The sequence below is a fragment of the Ctenopharyngodon idella genome, chromosome 10 (assembly GCF_019924925.1).
Source record: "Ctenopharyngodon idella isolate HZGC_01 chromosome 10, HZGC01, whole genome shotgun sequence".
In the NCBI taxonomy this organism is placed as follows: domain Eukaryota; kingdom Metazoa; phylum Chordata; class Actinopteri; order Cypriniformes; family Xenocyprididae; genus Ctenopharyngodon; species Ctenopharyngodon idella.
The window spans coordinates 24,983,137-25,007,798 of NC_067229.1; the positions used below are offsets into that span (position 1 = coordinate 24,983,137).

The 24,662-nt window shown below is 38.3% G+C and overlaps 1 protein-coding gene across 9 annotated transcripts in view; it reads right to left on the reverse strand.

The window, feature by feature from the left end:
- The window catches only part of ddx4 (DEAD (Asp-Glu-Ala-Asp) box polypeptide 4), a 46,169-nt gene that overhangs the window by 5,338 nt on the left and 16,169 nt on the right, over nucleotides 1-24,662 (reverse strand). For all 9 annotated transcript variants that reach the window (XM_051910769.1, XM_051910768.1, XM_051910763.1 and 6 more), the window contains 9 exons: nucleotides 24,545-24,589; nucleotides 22,172-22,314; nucleotides 20,911-21,063; nucleotides 16,437-16,591; nucleotides 14,613-14,742; nucleotides 14,318-14,484; nucleotides 8,915-9,060; nucleotides 7,127-7,226; nucleotides 6,679-6,949 (listed from right to left, as the gene is read on the reverse strand). In XM_051910769.1, coding sequence (XP_051766729.1) covers nucleotides 6,679-6,949; nucleotides 7,127-7,226; nucleotides 8,915-9,060; nucleotides 14,318-14,484; nucleotides 14,613-14,742; nucleotides 16,437-16,591; nucleotides 20,911-21,063; nucleotides 22,172-22,314; nucleotides 24,545-24,589 — 1,310 coding nt within the window. The remainder of the gene's footprint in view (nucleotides 1-6,678; nucleotides 6,950-7,126; nucleotides 7,227-8,914; nucleotides 9,061-14,317; nucleotides 14,485-14,612; nucleotides 14,743-16,436; nucleotides 16,592-20,910; nucleotides 21,064-22,171; nucleotides 22,315-24,544; nucleotides 24,590-24,662) is intronic.

Here is a 24,662-nt window from a genome sequence, read left to right on the forward strand (position 1 = left end):
TCTTGGGCTACATCATCAGCCGAGATGGAGTGGCAATGGATGACAGCAAAGTAAAGGCGGTGTTGGAATGGCCGCAACCACGCACCTTGAAGGAGCTACAGCGATTCCTGGGGTTTGCCAATTTCTACAGGCGGTTCATCAGAAACTTCAGTGGGGTTGCCGCTCCCTTAACATCCATGACTAAGCGCCAATCTTCACGACTCGTCTGGTCACCCGAAGCAGTAAGTGCTAGGGCTGGGCGATATGGCTGAAAACTGTATCACGATATCAGTGTTTCATATCGGTCGATATCGATAATTATCGATTTTTTATGACCAATTTTAAAATAAGGACCAGGAGAAAAATATATTACATTTAAACATTTTTATTTTAAACTTATCCTTCCTCTGATCATAATCCCCTCAGTTATTAAGACAGAAATGTCAACAAACATGGAAAACTCAAATAATTAAAATGATGCAGCTACAGATGTTGTTGGTTGAATACGGCTGTGCTCCAAAGGGTGAGCGCGGCTAAGGTGGTACATCAAGTTCGTGGTATTACCAGTCTTGGCGGGGACGACGGTCTTGCATAATTTGCAGACATTGGTCTGACTATGGTCAGACTTATATCCAAAAAACTGCCATACTAACGAGCTGACTTTTCCTCTTTTATTTACAATTACCTCGCTCGCTGCGGCACTCATTTTCTGCTTATCAGTCGCCGGTTACTTAAGAGGAATCCAGCAGACCAGCACGAGACAACGATATGGCGCAACCAAATATGATACTGTTACATGATTGGCTGTTGCTAGGTTACCAGAGAGCGAGTGCCTTTGTTAATGCAACCAAACTTGCTTCGCAACCTCTGTTTTCTTCCGACGAAGAATAAAAAATATCGAAGGTTTTATCGAACACATTTTTTATTGATATCGATCACGTGTCTATCGCGATACATATCGTTATCGTTTTATCGCCCAGCCCTAGTAAGTGCATTTCAGGAATTGAAGGAACTATTTACGTCAGCGCCCATCCTCCGTCATCCAGACCCCAAGCTTCCCTTCATCGTGGAGGTGGACGCTTCCAGTACTGGCACTGGCGCAATCCTCTCTCAAAAGCAAGGTAATCCGGCCAAAATGTTCCCCTGTGCCTTCTATTCTCGCAAACTGTCAGCGGCAGAACGTAACTACAACGTGGGCAACCGAGAATTACTCGCAATGAAGGCGGCGCTGGAGGAGTGGCGCCATTGGTTGGAGGGGGCGAGACATCCGTTCATTATTCTCACTGACCACAAGAACTTGGAGTACCTGCGCTCAGCCAAACGCTTAAATCCACGACAGGCAAGATGGGCAATGTTCTTCACGCGTTTCCACTTCACTGTTACTTACAGACCCGGGTCAAAGAATGTCAAGGCGGATGCATTATCAAGGCAGACGGAGGAGACAGGACGTAGTGAGGGTATTGAGAACATTCTGCCCGAAACTTTGTTACTCGCTCCAGTACAGTGGGATGTCATGACTGAGATTTCGCAGCTCAACGAACGAACCGCACCCCCAGTAGCATGCCCTCCGAACCGAACATTCGTCCCCATCCAGCTCCGGGACAAACTACTCCACCAAGTCCATGACTTCCCGAGTTCTGGCCATCCGGGTATCACAGCTACGCTTCAGCTCCTTCAAAACCAGTTCTGGTGGGAGACCATGCTCGCGGATGTCACCAAATTCATCAGCAACTGTATCACCTGTCAAACCACCAAAACCTCACATCAAGACCCTGCCGGTCTGCTCCAACCTCTTCCCATTCCCCAACGTCCTTGGTCCCACATCGCAATCGACTTTGTCACCGATCTCCCCGAATCCCAGGGTCACACCACTATTCTCACGGTCATTGATCGCTTCTCCAAAGCATGCCGTTTACTGCCACTACCCAAACTACCCACAGCACTAGAGACCGCCAAGCTCCTATGTAACTCGGTCTTCCGCTTCTACGGCCTGCCGGAGGACATAGTGTCGGACAGGACATAGCGTCGAAGCGAGGAAACCTGGGATCTGGCTCACCACCATCTTCAGCGGGCTGTGAGGCGACAGGAGAATCAGGCAAACCGGCATCGACGTCCCAATCCTCACTACTCCGTGGGACAGTGGGTCTGGCTGTCCACCAAGGATTTTCGCCTCCGACTTCCATGCCGCAAGCTCAGTCCCAGGTTTGTAGGGCCTTTTCAAATTCTTAAATCACTCCTGTATCATTTCGACTCGATTTGCCTGCTAATTATCGTATTTCTCCCACCTTCCATGTATCGTTACTGAAACCCTCCGGGGGCCCGAGGGAGGAGCCAGTGGGAGCCGAGACCCGCAACCCCCCACCCCGATCATCGAAGGCGAGGAGGCCTATCAGGTTCGAGAATTGCTCGATTCCAGGCGCTGGGGTGGGAGGCTGCAATATCTGGTGGACTGGGAGGGGTACGGCCCGGAGGAGCGATCTTGGGTCAACAGGGATGATATCCTGGACCAGTCTCTCTTAGAAGAGTTTCATCGGATGCATCCGGAGAGACCGGCCCCTCGCCCACGTGGTAGACCTCGGCGCCCGCTTCCTCGCGTCTGGAGCTCTGTCATGAATACGGCTCCCGCTGCTCCTCCTCCCGGCCGCCGGAGGGAGCCATCACCTGAGTTTTCAGCTACTTCCATCTGGACTACATTACCCATAGGCCCTCATTCCTGGGACTGATTGCGCACACCTGCACTGCATCACACTCACTATTTAAGATGTACACACACATCCATACACTGCGAAGTCTTGATTTGCCCTGGTGATCACTACTGAGCGTTTTCTTCTGGACTGTTACCCTGTTATTGTTTGGACTGTTTATCTCCTGTGAACCTCTGCCGCCTGCCCTGAACCTTGCTTGTTTCCTGGATTGTGTTTGCCTGCCGCCTGCCCTGAACTCTGCCTGTTGTAAGACCCTGAATCTCTGCCGCCTGTCTCGACCTAAGCCTGTCCCTGTTTATGCTACTGTCTTGCCCTTGTATGCTTTGTGCTTCGTTGTTACAATAAAGAAACTGCAAATGGATCCTCACGCCGTTGGCCCATCATTACAAACGTGATTCCAGAATAGATTTTTTAGTCCTACCCCTATTAATTAGTCAATATAGGCTACAAAATATTTCATTTATGCTATTGCATGTGAATAAATATGTGAATGGTAACTACGGGACTATGTTAAATAAATGTGTATTTTTTTTTCTCGATATTGGCGATTATTGTCTGTAACTGACTTTTATTATCGGCATCGCGATACTTGCAAGCAGGGCTTAAAAATGAAAACAAAAAATTTCAATCGTTTCACTCCGAGCAGAATCCGTATTTTAACGTTTCTGTTCCAGCGTTCCTTCTGTATTATTAATGTATAGTTTATATATAGTTTGTTTAGAAAAAAAATAACGGTTAATAACGTTTTTTTGTTTGTTTGCATGTAGCCTACTTAATAATAATAATAATAATAATAATAATAATAATAATAATAATAATAATAATAATAAGTACAGCATTTAAAAAAAAAAAGAAAAAGAAAAAAGTATTTTCTGTCTTAGCCAATAGGCCTACAATTATCTTTTATAACATGATTGTCCAAATTTGTAGGCTAAGCATATTTAAACGAAAGGAAAAACTATCAACGGTTTATAAAGTATTTTTTCAAGATATTTTAAAATGTTTGCTGCATGGTTTAAAATACCGGCGCTATTCCTGGGAGGAAAAAAAAGACAAGTCGCATTTTATTATTACATTCAGAAATAATGTAATTTATCGGTAAAAAAATAAATAAAATGTTTACAAATAGCCTAGCCTATATAGCTTTGTTTATAATGTTTGTAAACACCCATTATAAAAAAAAAAAACTTACCTATTTTATTTTACCACAAAACCTCTAAAGTTAACAGTTGGCCTATTCAGGCTATATGCCTACATCAAGCCAAAACTAATTAAAAAAATAAATAAATAAATAAATAATAATTCTCTTTAACGCCATTCCAGCTTCTATTGCTATATTCAAGGTGAGAAACAGGTTTATTTATTACAAACCCGATTCCAAAAAAGTTGGGACACTGTACAAATTGTGAATAAAAAAGGAATGCAATGATGTGGAAGTTTCAAATTTCAATATTTTATTCAGAATACAACAGAGGACATATCAAATGTTTAAACTGAGAAAATTTATCATTTTAAGGGAAAAATAAGTTAATTTTAAATTTCATGGCATCAACACATCTCAAAAAAAGTTGGGACAAGGCCATGTTTACCACTGTGTGGCATCCCCTCTTCTTTTTATAACAGTCTGCAAATGTCTGGGGACTGAGGAGACAAGTTGCTCAAGTTTAGGAATAGGAATGTTGTCCCATTCTTGTCTAATACAGGCTTCTAGTTGCTCAACTGTCTTAGGTCTTCTTTATCGCATCTTCCTCTTTATGATGCGCCAAATGTTTTCTATGGGTGAAAGATCTGGACTGCAGGCTGACCATTTCAGTACCCGGATCCTTCTTCTACGCAGCCATGATATTGTAATTGATGCAGTATGTGGTCTGGCATTGTCATGTTGGAAAATGCAAGGTCTTCCCTGAAAGAGACGACGTCTGGATGGGAGCATATGTTGTTCTAGAACTTGGATATACCTTTCAGCATTAATGGTGCCTTTCCAGATGTGTAAGCTGCCCATGCCACACGCACTCATGCAACCCCATACTATCAGAGATGTAGGCTTCTGAACTGAGCGCTGATAACAACTTGGGTTGTCCTTGTCCTCTTTAGTCCGGATGACATGGCGTCCCAGTTTTCCAAAAAGAACTTCAAATTTTGATTCGTCTGACCACAGAACAGTTTTCCACTTTGCCACAGTCCATTTTAAATGAGCCTTGGCCCAGAGAAAACGCCTGCGCTTCTGGATCATGTTTAGATATGGCTTCTTTTTTGACCTATAGAGTTTTAGCCGGCAACGGCGAATGGCACGGTGGATTGTGCTCACCGACAATGTTTTCTGGAAGTATTCCTGAGCCCATGTTGTGATTTCCATTAAAGTAGCATTCCTGTATGTGATGCAGTGCCGTCTAAGGGCCTGAAGATCACCGGCATCCAGTATGGTTTTCCGGCCTTGACCCTTACGCAGAGATTGTTCCAGATTCTCTGAATCTTTGGATGATATTATGCACTGTAGATGTTGATAACTTCAAACTCTTTGCAATTTTTCTCTGAGAAACTCCTTTCTGATATTGCTCCACTATTTTTTGCCGCAGCATTGGGGGAATTGGTGATCCTCTGCCCATCTTGACTTCTGAGAGACACTGTCACTCTGAGAGGCTCTTTTTATACCAAATCATGTTGCCGATTGACCTAATAAGTTGCAAATTGGTCCTCCAGCTGTTCCTTACATGTATATTTAACTTTTCCAGCCTCTTATTGCTACCTGTCCCAACTTTTTTGGAATGTGTAGCTCTCATGAAATCCAAAATGAGAATATTTGGCATGACATTTCAAATTGTCTCACTTTCAACATTTGATATGTTATCTATATTCTATTGTGAATAAAATATAAGTTTATGAGATTTGTAAATTATTGCATTCCTTTTTTATTCACAATTTGTACAGTGTCCCAACTTTTTTGGAATCGGGTTTGTAGAAGAAGAAAAAAAAAAACAACTAAAGATGCTAAACGAATTAAAGTGAATCTGAAGCTTACCTTTCTCATTCAACACCGTTTCCATTTTCGAGACCAATGCTAAACTATTAAGCTTTGTACTCCACTCGCATTATCGACATCATCCTTCACATAACAGCACAGTCAGGCGGTGGTCACGGGTGGTAAACGGCAGATTGTATTACAGAATTGAATTGAGCAGTTTAACGTTTTATATGTTTAGTTGATTGTATTTTATTTTAATTATTTAACAGGCTGCGATATCAAGCAATGCAAGAATTTGTGCGCACGCGTGAGGCGCCGGCGCAACCACTGGAATTTTTCCCCCTTCTAAGACAGTAAAAAAGTACATGTGGTAAACCAATAGAGAGAGCACTTTTAGGCCACGCTCGACGGGAAAACGATCCAACCCTCTCCATTGACTTTGTATTGTGTGAAGCTGCCTCCTTGTCATTTCTTGCTTCTAACAAAAGACAGAACAGTGCCTAAAAGTTGCTGTGTGACAGGGTGTACAGCAAACAAGCTAAAAAACCCAGAACTAAGTTTTTTTATAAGCTACTAAACCGTAAAAGCCAGCCTTTAAGGAGGCAAATTACGTTCCCCGTCGCCGATTACATTCCCCTCCAGTGGGCGTAGTAATATGACACGTTGCGCTCTGTCTCAATTGCCTGTATCCACTTGTGTCCTTAAACGCTCGTTTTTTTGGGTCGACAACTTATAAAAACTTAGTTCTGGGTTTTTTTTTAGCTTTGTTTGTTGTACACCCTGTCACATAGCAGCTTTTAGACATTGTTCTGTTTTTTTGTTATAAGTCAGAAATGACAAGGAGGCAGCTTCACACAATACAAAGTCAATGGAAAGGGTTGGATCGTTTCCCCCCGGTGGGCGTGGTTTTCGCATGTTGCTCTGACTCTATAAGGTTTGTTCTTGAACATCAAGCAAGCACATTTGAGCTTTTGTTGATTTTTTTTTTTTTTTTTAAATCAATATGAAGTGTCAGAAGCGAGAAGTACAAACCCCTGAAAGGACTTTGACCAGAGAGCGAGCTAATGGAGTATCTGACTCTGGGTTAAAAAAGGACACGGCCCGACCAATGTTCCCACAGCGTCCGGTTCTTCCAATGCGATGGACATATTCATCGATGTTGTTGGGCAGGTCGAAATTTACCACATGCTGCACATGCTCAATGTCCAGGCCTCTGGCAGCGACAGATGTGGCAACCAGCACTGGACACTGGCCTGTGCGAAAGTCACTGAGAGCTTTCTCTCGCTCCCGCTGTTCCCGATCACTGTTCAGAGAAGAAAGGTGTTCACTTTAAAGCTTTAGTCAGAGTAATCGTACTAACATGCATCAATAACTTATTAATATGAAGAATGGCAATTCAGGTTACAAGGCTACTTTTCAACACAGAATCAGAATAAACATTTTATTGGGAGAAGAGAGAGAGAAGTAGAGGAAATGGTACCCGTGGATGCTTGTAGTGGAGATCTTCTCCTGACAGAGGAAAGTTGCTATGAAGTCAGCACTTCTTTTGGTTTCAACAAAGACCATTGTGCGTTCAGTCCCTGTAATTACAAACACAAAATGCCATAAAACTGATCATTTAATGTCTTAGCAGTGAAAAGAAAGTTACCCAGATTATTTTATGCATTATTTATTTATATATATATATATATATATATATATAAACTGATGTTATTAATGTTGATTCAACATCAGTTTTGAGATTTAATGTAAAATTATAGATTCTAAAAATTAAATGTGCGATAAAATAACACTTGTGCAATTAGTTTTTTTTGTTTTAATCAATACAGAGCCCTACAAAAATACATCACAGTGGAACAAAGGCAATGTAATCATGAACCTCTTACTGCCACATTTGGTAAAATCTATGTTAAGGCCCATTCACACTAGGGATGTGCAACAGCGACCGAGTACTCGACCGTGACTCGACAATTGATCATGTAAACGATGATCGAAATGTATTCTCTTTTTTCTCCTGATTGGTTATAGCAGCACTTTGGGTGGCGCCCTGAGCTCCGATTGTTTAGCTTTCCACAGCATGCTTCAAAAGATGTGAGAAGAGAGAATGGCCTCGAAGTCACGTAGTGATGTCTAGATTCACTTTGACAAGATAGATGAAAATACACTTCAATGCAAGCTGTGCAGCGCTTTTATCTTGTGCTGAAAATATTCTTTCAATTCTATTCATAATTTAGCAATAATCAGTGATTTTCATACTGTAAAATTTTGGTTGATCAGAAAGTGCAAATTGAATCCAAAATATTGCTGAAATATTAGTGACTTTTTAAAGCACAATCGGAGTTACACTTTCGATCAAGCTCACGTTTGCATTCGCAAACCTTTTGCAGATGAAAGTTGTACTAATAGCTACATCTGATTAATCTACTATAGGATGCGTTGGGTCTGGATAAACATTTATTAAGATGCTGAATGCGCTGCATATCAGCGTTTAGTTTCATGCTCAAATGCAATGCCCGATATTGACTGAGTTATTTGAGACAGTCATATTGCTTTTAGATGTTTCTTTTTAAAATAAAAAAAATAAAAATACTGATGTTATAATAATGCAGCAGTGCATTTTTCGTCATATTCGCATGGCTTCAAAAACGCGCAGCCGATTTATGGAATCACTTAATGTGATTAAAATAAAGCACAGATCTGCCATAAACTTGGTTTTATAATGAGAACTTTATAGAAATCTACAGTAAATTCTGTCCTTACCTGTTATTTAGCGCGCTGTCGTGAAAGCGCGCGAGCTCTCTCTCTCGCTATAGCGCGTAACTTAAAGTTCACTGGCATTTGCATCCTTTTGTGTCGATACAAGTTGTAATGTTATGTCTATATTATGTATCTAAGTTATCTGATTAATATCATAGGATGCGTCATAGAACGGGCTTCAGTTTATTGGCGTCACTCACCTCAGCCGGCTATTCCTTTTAGATGCTTCCTTATTAAAAACATTGCTGCATCATAATCTAACAGTGTTCTAATCACGTTTTCATGTCACAGGTTTTCATCTCATATTTTTAACATTTATTTTCCTAACAGTCTTCAGAAATTTTCATTATCTCCATGACGGCCATGCCCCGCCCCCCCATCTATCTTCAAATCTATCTTGTTCCTTGCAAAGCTATCAAAAGATTTTGACTAACTCTTTTAAAAGCAACTTGTTTGTGCTTCAATGTAAAGTCCTCAATGTAAAATCAAACACTTATGCATGTGAACACACCCGTAGTTTTGAGCAGTTCAAGCAGCTGCTCTCTCTTGGAGTACTGGTCCACCTGAATGATCGTTTGCTCCACATCACTGCATGCTCCACCCACCACACCAACAGCAAGGAAAAGGTAGTCCACTTTCAAAAATTCTGCTGCCAACCTATAATGCAATACAGGACACATACATCAGTCCTACTGAAGTCATTATTTCATTTTTATTTTACAGAACAACAGTAAAATTACGATACTAACACAATACTTATGGTTGTGCTAATTTCTTTCAAATGTTAAACCACTGAGCTTTTATTTTGGCTGAAAACCACAGGGAGACCTTAAAGGATTAGTTCACCCAAAAATAAAATTGTCATTAATTACTCACCCTTATGTCGTTCCACACCCATAAGACCTTCGTTCATCTTTGGAACACAAATTAAGATATTCTTGATGAAATCCAAGAGGTTTTTTTTTTTTTTTTTTATCTGCCATAGAAAGCAACCTAATTATCGCCATTCAAGGCCCAGAAAGGTAGTAAAGACATCTTTAAAATAGTCCATGTGACTACAGTAGTTCAACCTTAATGTTATGAGCGTCGTGCTGCTCACGTGTACAGCGTCAGCCAATACTGAGCCGGCGTTCGGACATAAACATGGAAACGCTGAACTGCGTCAACTGCATCTGAGTCTGACAGGGTAGAGAAGAAATTGATGAATGAAATCTTTATTTTGCCGCACTAGTATTCTCTTCGCTTCATAACATTAAGGTTGAACCACTGTAGTCACTTGACTATTTTAACTGTTTTTACCATTCTGCACCTTGAATGATGGTAATTACGTTGCTTTCTATGGGAGAAAAAAACCTCTTAGATTTCATCAAAAAGATCTTAATTTGTGTTCCGAAGATGAACGAAGATCTTATGGGTGTGGAATGACATGAGGGTGAGTAATGACAATTTTATTTTTGGGTGAACTAACCCTTTAACCCTTCTTTTTGTTAAAGGTCACCTATTATGCTAAATCCACTTTTACAAGGTGTTTGGATATAAATGTGTGTTGGCAGTGTGTGTACACAACCACCCCACAATAATAAAAATCCACCCACTTCTTTTCTTTTAATCCCCATTAAACCAAAGCAATCTCATTAGACAAGCCATTTTGATTGTCTGAGTAATGTGACGTCACATTACTCATGTCCCGCCCACAGCCGCTGATTGACAGTCCTGTATTACCATGGTTTCCACCCTCAGCGAGTTGTACGCTGTCCGCCATTTTTTCTGCGGTCGAGCAGCTGTAGCGACAACAATGTCTGGTAAGTAACTGAGATGTTATGTTGTTGGATGTAAGAGTGAACAGTCTTCATTTACTGACATCTGAGTCGCTGAACGCAGTGGATTAGTTTTATTTTTGAAAGGAATGCACCACATACAATTTCTGTAACATTGCCTGCTAATTACGTTCACAGACTTGACTGTTTATGTGAACTGTGTTTTTGACAGAACCTTGTGTGTATTTGAGTTTAAACAAAACAAAAAAATGTGAAAGTTACTCACGAGACCTGACATCTGACAGCCAGCTGTCTATGTGTGTGTGCTTCAGATAAGCGTACTCAGAAAACGATCCATTAGAAGTTTAAACTGATATAGCTTTGAAATGCGTGGAAATAATAAACTTTAATGATGAAAGAAAAACTATGCTATCCATGAGAGTGTTCACAATATAGATAATCAAAACCAAGCAGATGTCTTGTTAATATTTGGCAGAGAATCCGATTGAGGCAGGAACTGATCGTAGAGAGGGGGCGGGGCACAGCAGCTCATTTGCATTTAAAGGCACATGCATGAAAACAGCCTGTTCTTGACTGTAATCAGAAATGAGTATTTACAACATGGGTTTATAAATGATCTGTGAGGTATTTTAAGCTGAAACTTCACAGACATTCTGGGGACACATGAGAATTAAATTACAACTTAAAAAAATAATATGGGACCTTTAAGGCTGTCACGATATCAGATTTTTCACTACATGGTTATCATGGCCAAAAGAATTCACAATAACGATATATTGTGAAATCTATAAAAATCTTTAAGAGATAAACCATAATACAGTCACAACGGTGTTGAAGTCTCCCTGTAGTCAAGTTTATCCCTTAAAACTCATCTTTGATCACCAAAATGACATTTTTTCCTAAAAAAAAAAAAAAAAAAAAAAAAAAAAAAAAAATTCATGCCTTAAAATAGCTTGAATGTAACTCTACACCCTTGCTTCATTTAGTATACGCTAGGGGTGCAACGGTTCTCGGTAAAAAAAAAAAAAAAAAAAAAAAAAAAAAAAAAAAAAAAAAAAAAAAAAATCAAACCGTACCGTTCTCCACTTACGGTTCGGCACGCACTTGCACCGCGGTTCACTTCGAATGATGACACAGCTATAAGGTTTGTTGACAATAGCAATGTGTAAAACAGACAGAGTTCGGATAATGTATGTTTCAGTCGATGAATACGCATTCTGGCTTCCCAAAACATTACAACAGCAATGATGAAAAAGCGTGGACAAAACTGTCACTCTGTAAACTTGGTTCACCGTGAGTGCCGTATGCTCGAATATGAGCAGTCATTTTACGCCGTCATCACCCGGGTGTTAATGGCGCACGAGCGCAGGTGAGACCTGAACAGCACACGTTGCCATCTATGTTTAAACTAAACTCATTTAAGCCTTGCTAATTTAAACATTCAAAAGCAAGACGCGAAAGAGAACTCGCGCGCTGTGAGAAGATTTGTGTGCGCTCATCCGAAGCGCGCAGGCCCTTTGTCTCAGACAGAGCTCAAATATGGAGTTCTTTCAAGTCATGCGTTTGAGCGGACAAATTCACACAAAAATTGTCTCAACATGCCAGTCTTGGCAAGTATCCTAACAAACATAGTCGGTTATGTCTTGAGTGAACGTATAACAGTTGAAAAAAATCATGCATTACGTCTTAAAGGGAAAGAAGCTTATTCCTGCTGCCTGTTTTTAATGTTAATTAAACAAATGACAAAGAAATCACTCACTGCTCTTGACTGTATAGCTTTTGTAACTAAATAATGATTAATCTTTATTTAATTTACAGTGAAGATAACATGCAGTGTTATTTTATATTTGATTATTTTATTCATTTTCTGTACCTGAAAAGCACTGTTTATTTTATTTGAATCTTTGCTCTATTGTATTGATTTGTGCTGTTGCTTGTAGTTTGATTATTTGTTCTTATTTTCTTTATTTTAATTTGACAGTAGTCCTTTTTTCCCTGAACATAACATACCGAACCGTACCGAAACCATGAGCCTAAAACCGTGATACAAACCGAACCGTGAGCAATTTGAACCGTTGCACCCCTAGTATACGCGGTCACCATGAATATGCAAATTAGCCCCGCCTCCACTCACACAGCTCAGAGATCCACTGTCAACTTTACTGTAGTAAACGCTGCACAATAGCAAGTGAAAATACTAGCTTAATTCAGCTGTATGTTTGAACCAGAAACTGATTCAGAAGAGGAAGAGTTATACAGGCTCGTCTACAAATTGATGCATCAGAATGGTAATGCATTTTATGTATCGCTCTCTACAACGTCGGACACAGACAATTAATATGATTAGCCTTTGCTTGACTACGTTATCAATAGGGCTGGGTATCGTTCAAAAATTTGATATCGATACAGATACCTTGACTTCAATACCAATTCCTGAATGATACCTTTTTCGATACCAATTTTATGAAATCTGTTTTAACAATATTACCTCAAAAAAATCTTTGGTTTTATATTTTAAAGTTTGTTGACTTTTTTTCCCACCGACTCAAAGACTCATCTCCTGAGCCACTGCACAAAGGAATAAAAAGGCTGCTTATAAATTAACATTTCAAATTAAAGTTCTTTTTTGGCTAAATTACATTTCCTTAACAGCCTTTAAATACAGGTTTTACTCCTTTCTAACTTATATTTTGCCACAGTTTCCTTACATCATTGTTGGATATATAATTATATCATTTCTGTTAGTTAAGCTTGTGTATATTTTTAGTTAAAGCTAAATTATAAAGCATTATCTCATGTAGGGTTTTCCTTAGTGTTTTATATAATGACCACTACGAGGTGCTCTAGGCACATGCTTTCCTTGATTGGTTTTCTCTAAAGAGAAATGCGTTCAGCTGAAAACGAAAGTAAAAGAGTGACGCACGTTCGTTGTGTCTTGGCGTGAAATGAGAGTTCCATGTCTTTATTAATATCAACACTGATTTATCACTCATCCACCCGCAATTAATTGGAATGTTAGTTTTTATTACTTGGCCCGACCCCCATATTATCTATCTACATATCTATCATCTATCTATCTCTCTCTCATATATTATATATATATATATATATATATATATATATATATACACACTTTTTCAGGAGACAACCATTTCAAAATGTCCGCTCTGAGGGTGTGGTTGATGCTTGCACACAGTGGCACTATCAGGAGGATGCTGAAACCCCTTTTCCACCAGAATTATTCGCATTCTGGAGCCAGAGCCTGTGCTCGCGCAGGCGAACTAGAACCCGTTATGAACCGGTCGCGTGTTTCCATAGACTTGAGGAACGCACGCTGTTGTAACGCTGCTGTGTGTTGTACCTGCCTATAACTAGTCTAAAAAACATTGCGCGTCCCGCTGTTTGTGCAGGCAGTGCGGCACTTATGTTTTGCTGTTCACAGTATCTGGAGTAACTGTATTGAAACGGCTGCATAAACAGCCGGTACTCTGAATTCTGAAACGTTTTTTTGCTGTGATTTTTTTTTATTTATTTTTTTTTATGGGTGCTTTGGTGTAGCCTACATAAATGTATGAATTATATGAAAAAATATTTGGTTATTTGGTGTCCTTTTTTGGAAAGACTCTAAATTTACCTTGAAAAAAAGCGGAAAAATACAGTTTTGTGAAAATCACAAGTCACTTCAGTCTGATGGTTTACTTTGCTGGATATAGGCAATGATGGCAAAATGGACGTGTTAAACAAGATAAATGGTGTATGCTTAATTTCACGATAATTAATCACGAAATTAAGCATACACCATTTATCTTGTTTTACACGTTAAAAAAAAAATCTATTGACAGCCCTAATTTAGATATAAATAATGTAGTGCAACGTTATTACACTGATCAACGAGACGGCGACAGCATTTCTCCGCCCACTCTCCCCTGCTCCATTTGGAGGTATTTCGAAATTTGGTATCGAATGACAAGACACTTCAATACTCGATAGTATCGAGGCAATTCGGTCGGTACCTAAAAAGTATCAAATTCGATACCCAGCCCTATTTATCAAACAGCTAATGTGTTGCTAATGTTATATTACTCATATATACTTTATACTCTTATAATAACTCTTAAAATGTGTCAGAGTCAGACCTTTGAATTTCTTCAGGGAAGGTGGCACTGAACATGAGGGTTTGTCGATCCTCTTTGGCAGGCATTCCTGGAGATCCCACTAGCTTGCGCATATCTGGCTCAAAGCCCATGTCTAGCATTCTGTCTGCTTCATCCAGAATCAAATACCGTAACTTACTGAGGCCAACCTGATGGGAACATGTCAAATAACAGTCATTAAAAAAAAAAAGGGAAAAAAAAAAAAAAAAGTGACAGGCACAGTATATAGTCATTTATTAAATGCACAGAATATTAGAGAGAAAAAAAAAAAAACTACCTTTCCACGACCAATGATGTCAAGCAATCTTCCAGGGGTCCCACACAAAACATTGCAGCCCTTTAACACCTCTCGAATAGTATATCCAGTATTAATACCACCATAAACCACCACAGGACGCACGCAGGTCCTACAAGATTCAGGACCAAATTGTTTAAGGATATTAAATTGCTGTACAGTTTTCAACTTGGGGCCTACAAGCAAAGTGTAAATCAATCAACTCAAAATCTGTATCGATACCCAGCCTCACTGTGCATACTGTACTGTAGTAGTACAATACAGTTAGGCCCAATCCCATTACTAACCCTTACCCCTTCCCCTACCCCTTCGTTTTGCGTGTTAACGTGAAGGGGTAGGGGTGTCTCGATTCTCTTTTGGCTGGAGTGGTAGGAGTAAGGGGGAGGGCCAGACAGCCCTTCAAACGAAGATTTTTCGAGACCACACTTCGAACAAAGGGGTATGAGAATTTCCCTGCATACACCAACTACTGTGCTGCTAAAATGCGTGTAGTGATCATGGTAGTGATATTTCCACTCAGAATCGATCACTTGTGTTACCTGGCTGCCAGTTTCTCTGTAGCTTGCTAAACGCGCTATTTGAATGATGTGAACACAAATGAATAATACAGTTAAAAGAAATATCTGGTCATCCTTCATAACAGTCGCTATTTACATCTTGTATCGTCTGTAAACTCTTGCGTTACCAAGGCAACAACTGATTTGTTTGTATTACATTGCAAAGAGCTCCGTTATCGCAGCACCACAGTAGAAAATGAAACCATATCCGTACTGGCCCGCTCGGCATGGAATGGAACGGTTAAATAAACAGCTTGGCCTGATGGAAAAGCGGCTCCACCAGTCTTTTACGTTCTGTATCATTGCCAGGCTGTTATTGAAAATAACTTGTTCTTAATGACTTGCCTGGTTAAATAAAATTCTGTATCGTCTTGGGAAACTCGAAGGCTTATACGTTTTCTAACTGAAACCAAGCACCGTTTTCTGAAGTCCAAAATACGGCGCAAAACAACTTTGGGAGTGAGTAATCTGTTAAACGTGCTTGCGCCTGATTTCTGTTGATATGCGGACTTCATTGCTGTTCATACTGGTTAAATGTTACAGGACATTAATAAAAGAAACTAGGTATGACGATGTGTGTAATGGTGTAGTAGTGGTGTCCCATTTCTTAGGGCAGTATTTTCACCCCCTACACCTTGCCACTATGATTCAAGGGGCAAGGGGAAGGGCAAAGGGCTAGGTGAAGGGGTATAAAATAGAATTGGGATTGGGCCTCAGTATTTGTTTCCTAGTTATTTTATAGGGAATCATGTCCACATCCCCATAAGAGAAGCATTTACAAATATGTGCAAATGTGCTTTTGCAAAAATTTACCAGCATTTTTGCAAAGGCTACAAGGCTTCTGTTGCTAAAGAATCAGCCACATTTGTCTTTTGTTGGGTGTGATTTTTTATATATATATATATATATATATATATATATATATATATATATATATATATATATATATATATAGGGTAAAAATATGCTTATATTAGTCTGTTTTTACATCTAGAGTTGAAATAATATTGTAAAAATATCCAACACATTGCATCTGTCCCACATTGAAGCCTAGATGTTAGGGTAGAAGTGCCATTTGATAGAAGTAAAACAGAAAAAAGTAGAATTAGTTTCGTTATCACAAAGTCAAATTTAAAATCATCATTTTTACTTTTCAGTTCAGTATTTCCAGACTTTTCAGTTTAAGACAAGAAAACTATAAATAAGCAAACTACCCAATTTATAATGCTGAAAATTCTAAAGTGTGTACCCATATGCAAACTTCCTGGCCTCCAGATAGATCTGATTGATAAGCTCTCTGGTGGGGGCCACGATTATGGCCTCGGGCTCCTGCACCTCACTGAACTTGCTGGCTGCCACTCCATCAGTCATAAACCGCTGTAAGATGGGCAGCAGGAAGGCCGCCTGAGTGACACAACAGAGTGAGCAAACAGTCAGGCAGTTGTATCAATATTTTCCACCACTGATAAACCACATCAGAATCAATTAAAAAGTTGTTTTTTTTTTTTTTTGCACATTACACAGCATTAGCAACTGTTTGAGTGGAGGGAAAGAAAAAAAAAAAAAAAAAAAAAAAAAAACTACACATTTTCCATTTCAAAATTCCATAAATTTTCCAGGCTCAAATTTTCCAAACCTCTCTGTAGATAGACCATATAACAAATCAGGGTTCCCACTCTTTTTCAGCGATCATTTTCCAGGACATTTTCAATTTTACAACAGCAGGAATAAAACTGGGATCAAAATAATAACTGGGATCAAGCCCTAAATAATATATTGTTCTCTAAGTCTTTAAAAGGCATAGCTACATTAACTATGAAATCAGTTTTTAATATGAGCTCTTAATCCTACATTGACTATGGAAGCTTGTTTCTGCCACAGAATTAAAAAAAAAAATTTCTCTCTCTCTTTTCGGACTACTTTTTCACAATTGCGAGTTTACATAATTGTAATTTGATAATCACAACTGCAAGATATAAAGTCAGAATTGTGTGATATTAACTCGCAATTGCGAGTTTTTCACAATTCTAAGAAAAGTAGTAAGAATTGCAAGATATAAACTCAAATGCCAGAAAAGTCAGAATTGCATCTGAATCTGAATTTTAAATTCAGTGACGGAACAAGATTCCATAGTTTATTGCCATAACTTAACTATAAAATCAGGTTTTAATAATTTTAATATGACATTGACAAATATTTCTCGTTGCCAGTGTCAATTACTGGAACTATTTTAACCCTTTCAAGCTTGAGTTTAAAATATTCTAACTGACCCCCCAGAGTGAGTTTAAGGCGACCATTATTTTAGAATGTTTGCCCCTATTGTTTCCATGGTGACACGTCATGCGTGTTACGTACGCTGAACGCAGCAACAATAACACTGTATGACAGATGGATTGCTATTATTTTGTTTTTCCTTTATTTAAAATATTCACAAAATTGCTTACCATGTCATCAACTATCTGATATTCCGATTCTCAAATATGTGTAAGTGAGTGTGTTTTGTCTTTTAAAAACCTTTATAAATGATCTTTATCTTGATCTATAACGCGAGATGGGCGCCGCCATCTTAGTTTGCTCCGCAGTTCGAAGAGTCCTGTCAGTCGGATTTACAGCATGTGAATTCATCAGTTTCTCCCGAAATATATCCAAGTAAGTGACTGGTGAACTGGAAGAATAATAGAGTAAACTTTATAGTTGCTTAAGCCCATTATGTGTGTCTGATATGAATAAATGTCGGCAAATTATATTTGAATGGGTTGTTATTGCTGCTTTCACTGATGCCTGACATCAGTGTGTATTTTATAAACTCTAAATGTATTGTTTTACTGGTGCTTAGGCATATTTTAATGTCTGAAACCTAAAAAAAAAACAAAAAAACATTGTGGCTGAAAACACTGCATAGTTGTGATATGACAAGAGCTGAGCGCGTTCGTATGGCAGCCAAAGCGCGAAAGCACAGTTTGAGTCTGGCAGTTATGTGACATCGCTGAACGTTCTAAATCCCATATGTGGGACCATACGCCCAGGGGCACAGAAATAAAAATCCCATATGTGGGACTGTACCGCTCAAAGGGTTAATGTTTTGTTTTATTATTTGAAAATAAAAATATTAGTCAAAAGACAAAGTCAATGAACAACAAAGAAATCCATAACACATAAAATATGTGGCAGGTCAATTAGTCTGCGTTTACACTTAATACACACATCTATTTTTTTGGCAGTAAGTTTTGGAAGATCATGATAATCATCATAAGAGATGGATCATCATAAGAGATGGACTAAAAATGAACTCTCACACCTTACTGCCAGATTCTGGAAGATAAATTGTTCAAACAGTGGTACAAGAGGATGTGGTTCTGGTCCTTCAAGAGTCACTCTCAATCTGTCTGTCTATAAAGCCTATAAAAAGAAATAGTATTCATGTATTTTACTACACTTCAGCTTGTGATTCTTAAAGTCCCTGTAAAGCCATATTAAAGCATGTGTTCTGAGTTTGTCACACCACAGAAAAATGGTGTTATTAACCACCCAGCCAAATTTGAATGATTTAAAAAAAAAAAAAAAAAAAAAAAAAAAAAAAAAAGCCAAGTAAATAAAATAATTTATCAAAATCGTGAAAAAATAAGCAGTATTCTCTGCTCTCAAACACTGGGGGCGTGTCGGCTGAAACACGCCCACTCGCGAGAGCTGCCGTCTCAACTTGTCTAATGAGTCAAACATACTGATGCATAAACAAAAGAATCATGTTAGAGGGTTGCAAAATTTAACTGAGTTACTGTGGACTACCTACTAATTATAACATAAGAACACAAGGCAACTTTGCCTCATTGGTGGGCACGTACTGCTGACTGTTGTCGACAGATGTCGGCACCGTGAGACGGGAGGATGAAGGCCGGGACAGGATAGACTCTGTCCGGCCTCATTTCATCGGTTGTTGGTGGGAAGGGAGGATGAAGGCTGAGGTGGGACATAGTCTGTTCAGCCCCATTCACCAATAACAGCGGATTATCAGTGAATCCCACTTGTCTCTGATTAAAGTTTGTAAAGCTATCCGGTGTAAAATTATCACTGCAAAGACAAAATTAATCCACACCTTCATATCATCGTTTTTAGGAAATTTAAATAAGACCGAGCTGTTTTGTATATTATCGCAACCAGCTAATATGCATTTGCGTGACAAAGGCATTACTAGCTAGCAAAATGCAGGCTGTATAACTAACGGTAATGACACTCGAGATTTAGTAGGGGCGAGCCGCTCTAGCATTAGGGGTGGCGCCATGCTCATTGGCTCTAGTGCGTCATCAACAGTTATATAGTGTTAGGGGCGGGGCCATGCTTGGGGGCTCCAGCGTATCATCGAGCCCTTGTTTTAGTGCCGCCCAAAAAATCCTAAACACAGAATTGTTGAAAAACTGTTTAACGCTCTAACTTCACAATTCAGTACTATATAGTTTACAGTCTTTGTAATGTGTTTCAGCAATACATTTGTAACATTTATAATGTGTCTGACCCTGCTGACCCAATGAGCATTTCACCGTCCAATGTTCATGCCTTAACTTTGCGATTTCTAGTATTTCATTAGTACTGCATCCTTCTCATGGGCATTTAATAATTTTTTACATTTCAGTCTGAGTTAAATCTCTTTTTGGCTCATTTTATCTGTAAAAGAAAACATACCTAATAATTCTGCACACCTGAATATAAGGCGTTTTTCATTTCCAGCCTTCATAAACAATGATATATCACTTATAAATTATTAAATACAAAATGAATAGTTAAGATTGATGTGGTTTGGAATTGGTAAAATGTGCTTGGAAAAAAAAAAAAAAAAAAAAAAAAAAAAGATCAGAAAATCAACTTGCTAACTACAGTGCGTGCATAATCATGCAAGTTACTGAATTAGGTAGCTGCTTACTAGTTAACATTCACTGCACATATTTGAGCAGTTACAACACAAGACTAAACATCATCATTGAAAATACTACTCTCACGTGTCTCAACTCAGCATTCCTGAACATCGCACTTTCTGCAACTAATGGTGATTGTTTTGGGCCAGTGGTTAACTTTGTTCTCGACTAAAGAAAAACCCAAGAACTTTTAAAAAAAAAAAAATTTTCCAGGACAACAAGATTTTCCAGGACATTTTCTCTAATTTTCCATGTGTTTTCCAGGACTGGAAAATGTGTCATAAATTTTCCAGGTTTTCCAGGACGAGTGGGAACCCTGCAAATGGTTCATACAGCATTATTTGGTATATAGTACAGTCATCTGTAAATATATTTGTTTTTTCTTCAATTGTTTTCTCAAAGTGATAACATGCACTTGATAACATCAGAATAAACCTAAAATGCTTTATAACCTGCATATATTCTCCTCTGACACATCGGTTTCATGCTGGAAATGTGGTCTGATGTTGCACCACCACCAATTCATTAAGTTTTGTTTGACTATTACTAAATTATCATTTAACTTTTACCATTAAAGCACTTTTTAAATTCTTAATTTTATATTTTAGAAAACAGAACAGGGCAATAGTTTGAAAACACATTTTTTTTCCCTGTACTTATCCAGACCTGGAAATTACTCCAATCAAATTACATCCTCAAAACTGCATAGGAACCCTGACATTACAAGAAATAAAACATGTATAATAAGTAATCTACTGAACACATTGACAGTACAGCTGATCATTAAATAACAGGATGCAAGAAGGTTGTTCTTGCCGTTTTTCCTGATCCGGTCTGGGCACAAGCCATTAGATCTCGTCCAGCAGAAATAATGGGGATTCCATATTTCTGGACAGGAGTTGGCTTCACATATCCAGACTTTGTTACATTCTTGCTCAGTGATTCACAAAGCTTTGCTTCATCAAAAGTCTGAGAAAGAGAAAGAGAAACTTAATTTAGCTATTTTGGCCTATTTTCATAACTTTTGAACATGCTATGTACACAAAACAGCCATTGTAGATATGAGCTTACAGTATGTGTATACACAATGAAGACCCTTTTCTTGTAGTGTCTGAGCTACCAAGTTGTCAGATCTTTCAGAAACATGCAGGCTCCATCTAGTGGCGTTTCAGGTTATGACACTTTGCAATGGTAAGCCATTTATTTATTTACTTACACCATGTCAGCAACAAGGCTTTTCATGGCGAAAACAATAGGTAAGCCTTTTAGGATTTAATGGTTCAGTATAGCAGATCCTTAGAAATAATGTAGATTTGCTGTAACAATCAGTAAAATTGATTATCAACATGTGAAATAAAGTACTTACAACTACAGACAACATTACAATATAAACACCATAGAGTAACCATTGTCAATTTATTAACAGGAGATCACAAGCAATCATTTGGCATGAATGTTTAGCATTCATTGATTGTAAACTGCTCTAAAAACCACAAGCTTGTAGAATGTGCAACTGTGCTGTATTCTGACTGAACATGCAGTGCTCATTTCATTATACTAGGCTTGCTGTGTTAAGCCCCTTTCACACAGCGCATTGATCCCGCTCTTTCATTTCATTCAAAATGCAACTTGCTGTCTTGTGTCTCAGTTTTTGATTGTATTGAAAATGAAACTAGAAGACTTGAGTATTAATAGGCCTACTACTATAATATTGTTGTAGCAATCATCTTGTCTGGACGATTGTTTTGTACAATGTACAAAACGGATTTATAAACATCTCAGTTTAAGAATTTAAAACATCTTGGGACGCTTTCTGAAGAATTGAAAAATTAAAACCAACCATCTCTGTCAAAAATGTCGGAGGCTATATTCATAATCTATGGCAAAAATATTAAAATATATTTAAAATATTATAGTGAAAAAAGTGGGAAACAAAAGATAAAATGTTCCACATTGCTCTTTGTACTGTTATAAAATACATTGATGAAATACAAGTAAATGTATTTCAATTTATTTCCAACCATTATAAATCCAACCATTTTTTTTTTATTGCATAATATATGCACTACCAACTTACCATAATCGCTTTTGGAGCATTGCTGCCGCTCACTTCCACAGGGATATCATCATATTTATCAAAATTAATGCCTGTGGCAAATTGGGAAAATATGGAATTCTCGTCTTCTGGAGGGGGAGGCGGCACATAGACAACCTTGGGTCCTACAAGACAGACAAACAGGATGTTATTTCATTTTGGATATGAAATAAGGCTGCAGCAATGACTTCAGAGTTCCTACACATTTTCCATTTCAAAATTTCCATACCATTTTTCAGACCACATTTAACAAATGGTTTTAAAATCCATGTGTTAACATGTTACATTCAGATTATGCATGCTATTATGTTGCCAAATAATTGCTGGAATATTGTAGCTAGGTACTGTAGCTTATATAAATTGAAAAACCAAACCAAGATCAATTCAATCAGCAGCATTTTATTAAAACTGCAATGATAAACTACAGGATTACGTTTGATACGTGTAAGACTGATACTGTCCGGAACAAGAGAGGGCTACTCTGAGAAAAAGGCAATTAACATTTGAACTCTTGCAAATTAGCATCCCGTCCGAGATGAAATCACACCGAGTTGATCATCTCAGTATTGTGCCAATTTACATCTCATGCCCTTCACCCATCTCTCACATCTCTCATGTTAAAATGACCTGAAATTCACCCAAAATCTATATGGTTTAATGTGAACAATTATCATACAACACTATACATGTTTGGTATCATTTGAAATGTCTCAGTCCTACTGGTACAAAGGTCTCATTCCCACAGAAGTAAACCAAAAGGTAATAAAGGTTTGAAGAGTTGAGAATGGGAATTTGCATTACTCAAGTCCAGACCTGGGTAGTTTACACCTTTTGAGGGCAGAAGGTAATTTGCATGAAAGACCAATTGGTAGATGATCCGCCCTCCACAGAAAGCAAAATATCTCAACGTTTCCATTTGAAAGAGATTTCTAGCTTGGTCTGAGTATTTAAAGAGATATTGCAGGAGGCTCAAGGCGCGATTCTGTAACCAGGTCAGTCCGTAATTCTGTGTCCTTCAGACACTCTGCATCATTTATCTTTCTGATGTCAGGTATTCATCTTTTACTCTATTTCTGAGCATTTGATGTTTTGTATCGATTATCTTTGAATTGGTTATGTAATTGGCATGATACATTTACCTGACTAATAAACTGTTACATTTGATTTTATTCTGACTGAAATTGACTCAAGTAGATTAAGTGAAGACTTATGTTACAGCAAATCTGCATCCAGGGTTAAGTACATACTAGATCTCATGTTAGATGGAGCATAGAGCACATCAGGTGGGATTCTAGATTTCTGACTAACTGCTCGACTTTAGTTAAGTTATGCAGTCGCTTATAGGGGGCTTCATGGGTACCTTTTAACAATAGCAAGCATGGGCGGCATTGTCAAATTGCTTTAGCCATAACCTCTGATCACCGTTTGAGCTTTAACTAAGTTGTTATATAGGTGACTGTAGGGGGCTACATGGGTACCTTTTAACAATGGATGGCATTGTTAAATTGCTTTAGCCATAACCTCTGACTAATGATCGGACTGGCGAATTTGTGACTGCGAGACCCGTGTTAAACGGCTGTCGCGAGGCTCTCTATGTGACAGATTCCTAATGAACGAGTACAATAAGTGTAGTGTTAAATAGAATAATCAGATGTCTAGATAAATCATAAATTATCAATAATAAATTGGCATTCTAACCTAAATTCGACTTCATAATAAAACAGTTTAATTGGAATTAAACTACTTTGCCATGCTGAAAAGACCAAAAACCTTCCCCGCATAATCCGTCATTGGGCCAACTGGACGAGCCTTACATGTGTTTTCACACTTTAACTGACTGCATACATTTGAAATGTTATTCATAAGTTTTAAAATAATGTTGTCACTGATGACATGCATTTAGAGAACATTACTTTCAAAATAACGGCAGAATATGCCATCCAGTATAATAAAGTTTGTTATACTATAAATTTACTGATGAAATTATCTGGTATTATCAATTTCTCACCCATAAAGTATTCAGCCATACAGTTTGAGCACGCTCATTCATTTAGCGAAGTTCGAGAGACTTGCTTATGGTGAAGAAAAACAGTTTTGCATAATGAAAAACACTGACCTTGAATTCATATAAAACTTTTGGTTGCACCATGAAACACTCCTTGTATCATATTTTCCAAAAAAAATCCAAATTTTTTAATTTTAGAAAATAGGAGAAATGTTGCATGCTGCAGTTTATTTTTGGAAAAAATATTTTTCCATACCATTTTCTTTTTCCATACTTATCCAGATCTAGAAATCAAATTCCATACAGTGAAATAAAAACATTGACTTGCACTGAAGGCAAATACGACCCACCTGCATTTTCACCTGCTTCTTGATCTACCTTGCCTGCTGTTGAGACTGGACAATCAGGGGGAAAAAAGAGCAAGAAAACCAGCAAGTTAAAGCAGCAGTTTACAACATACTATTTACT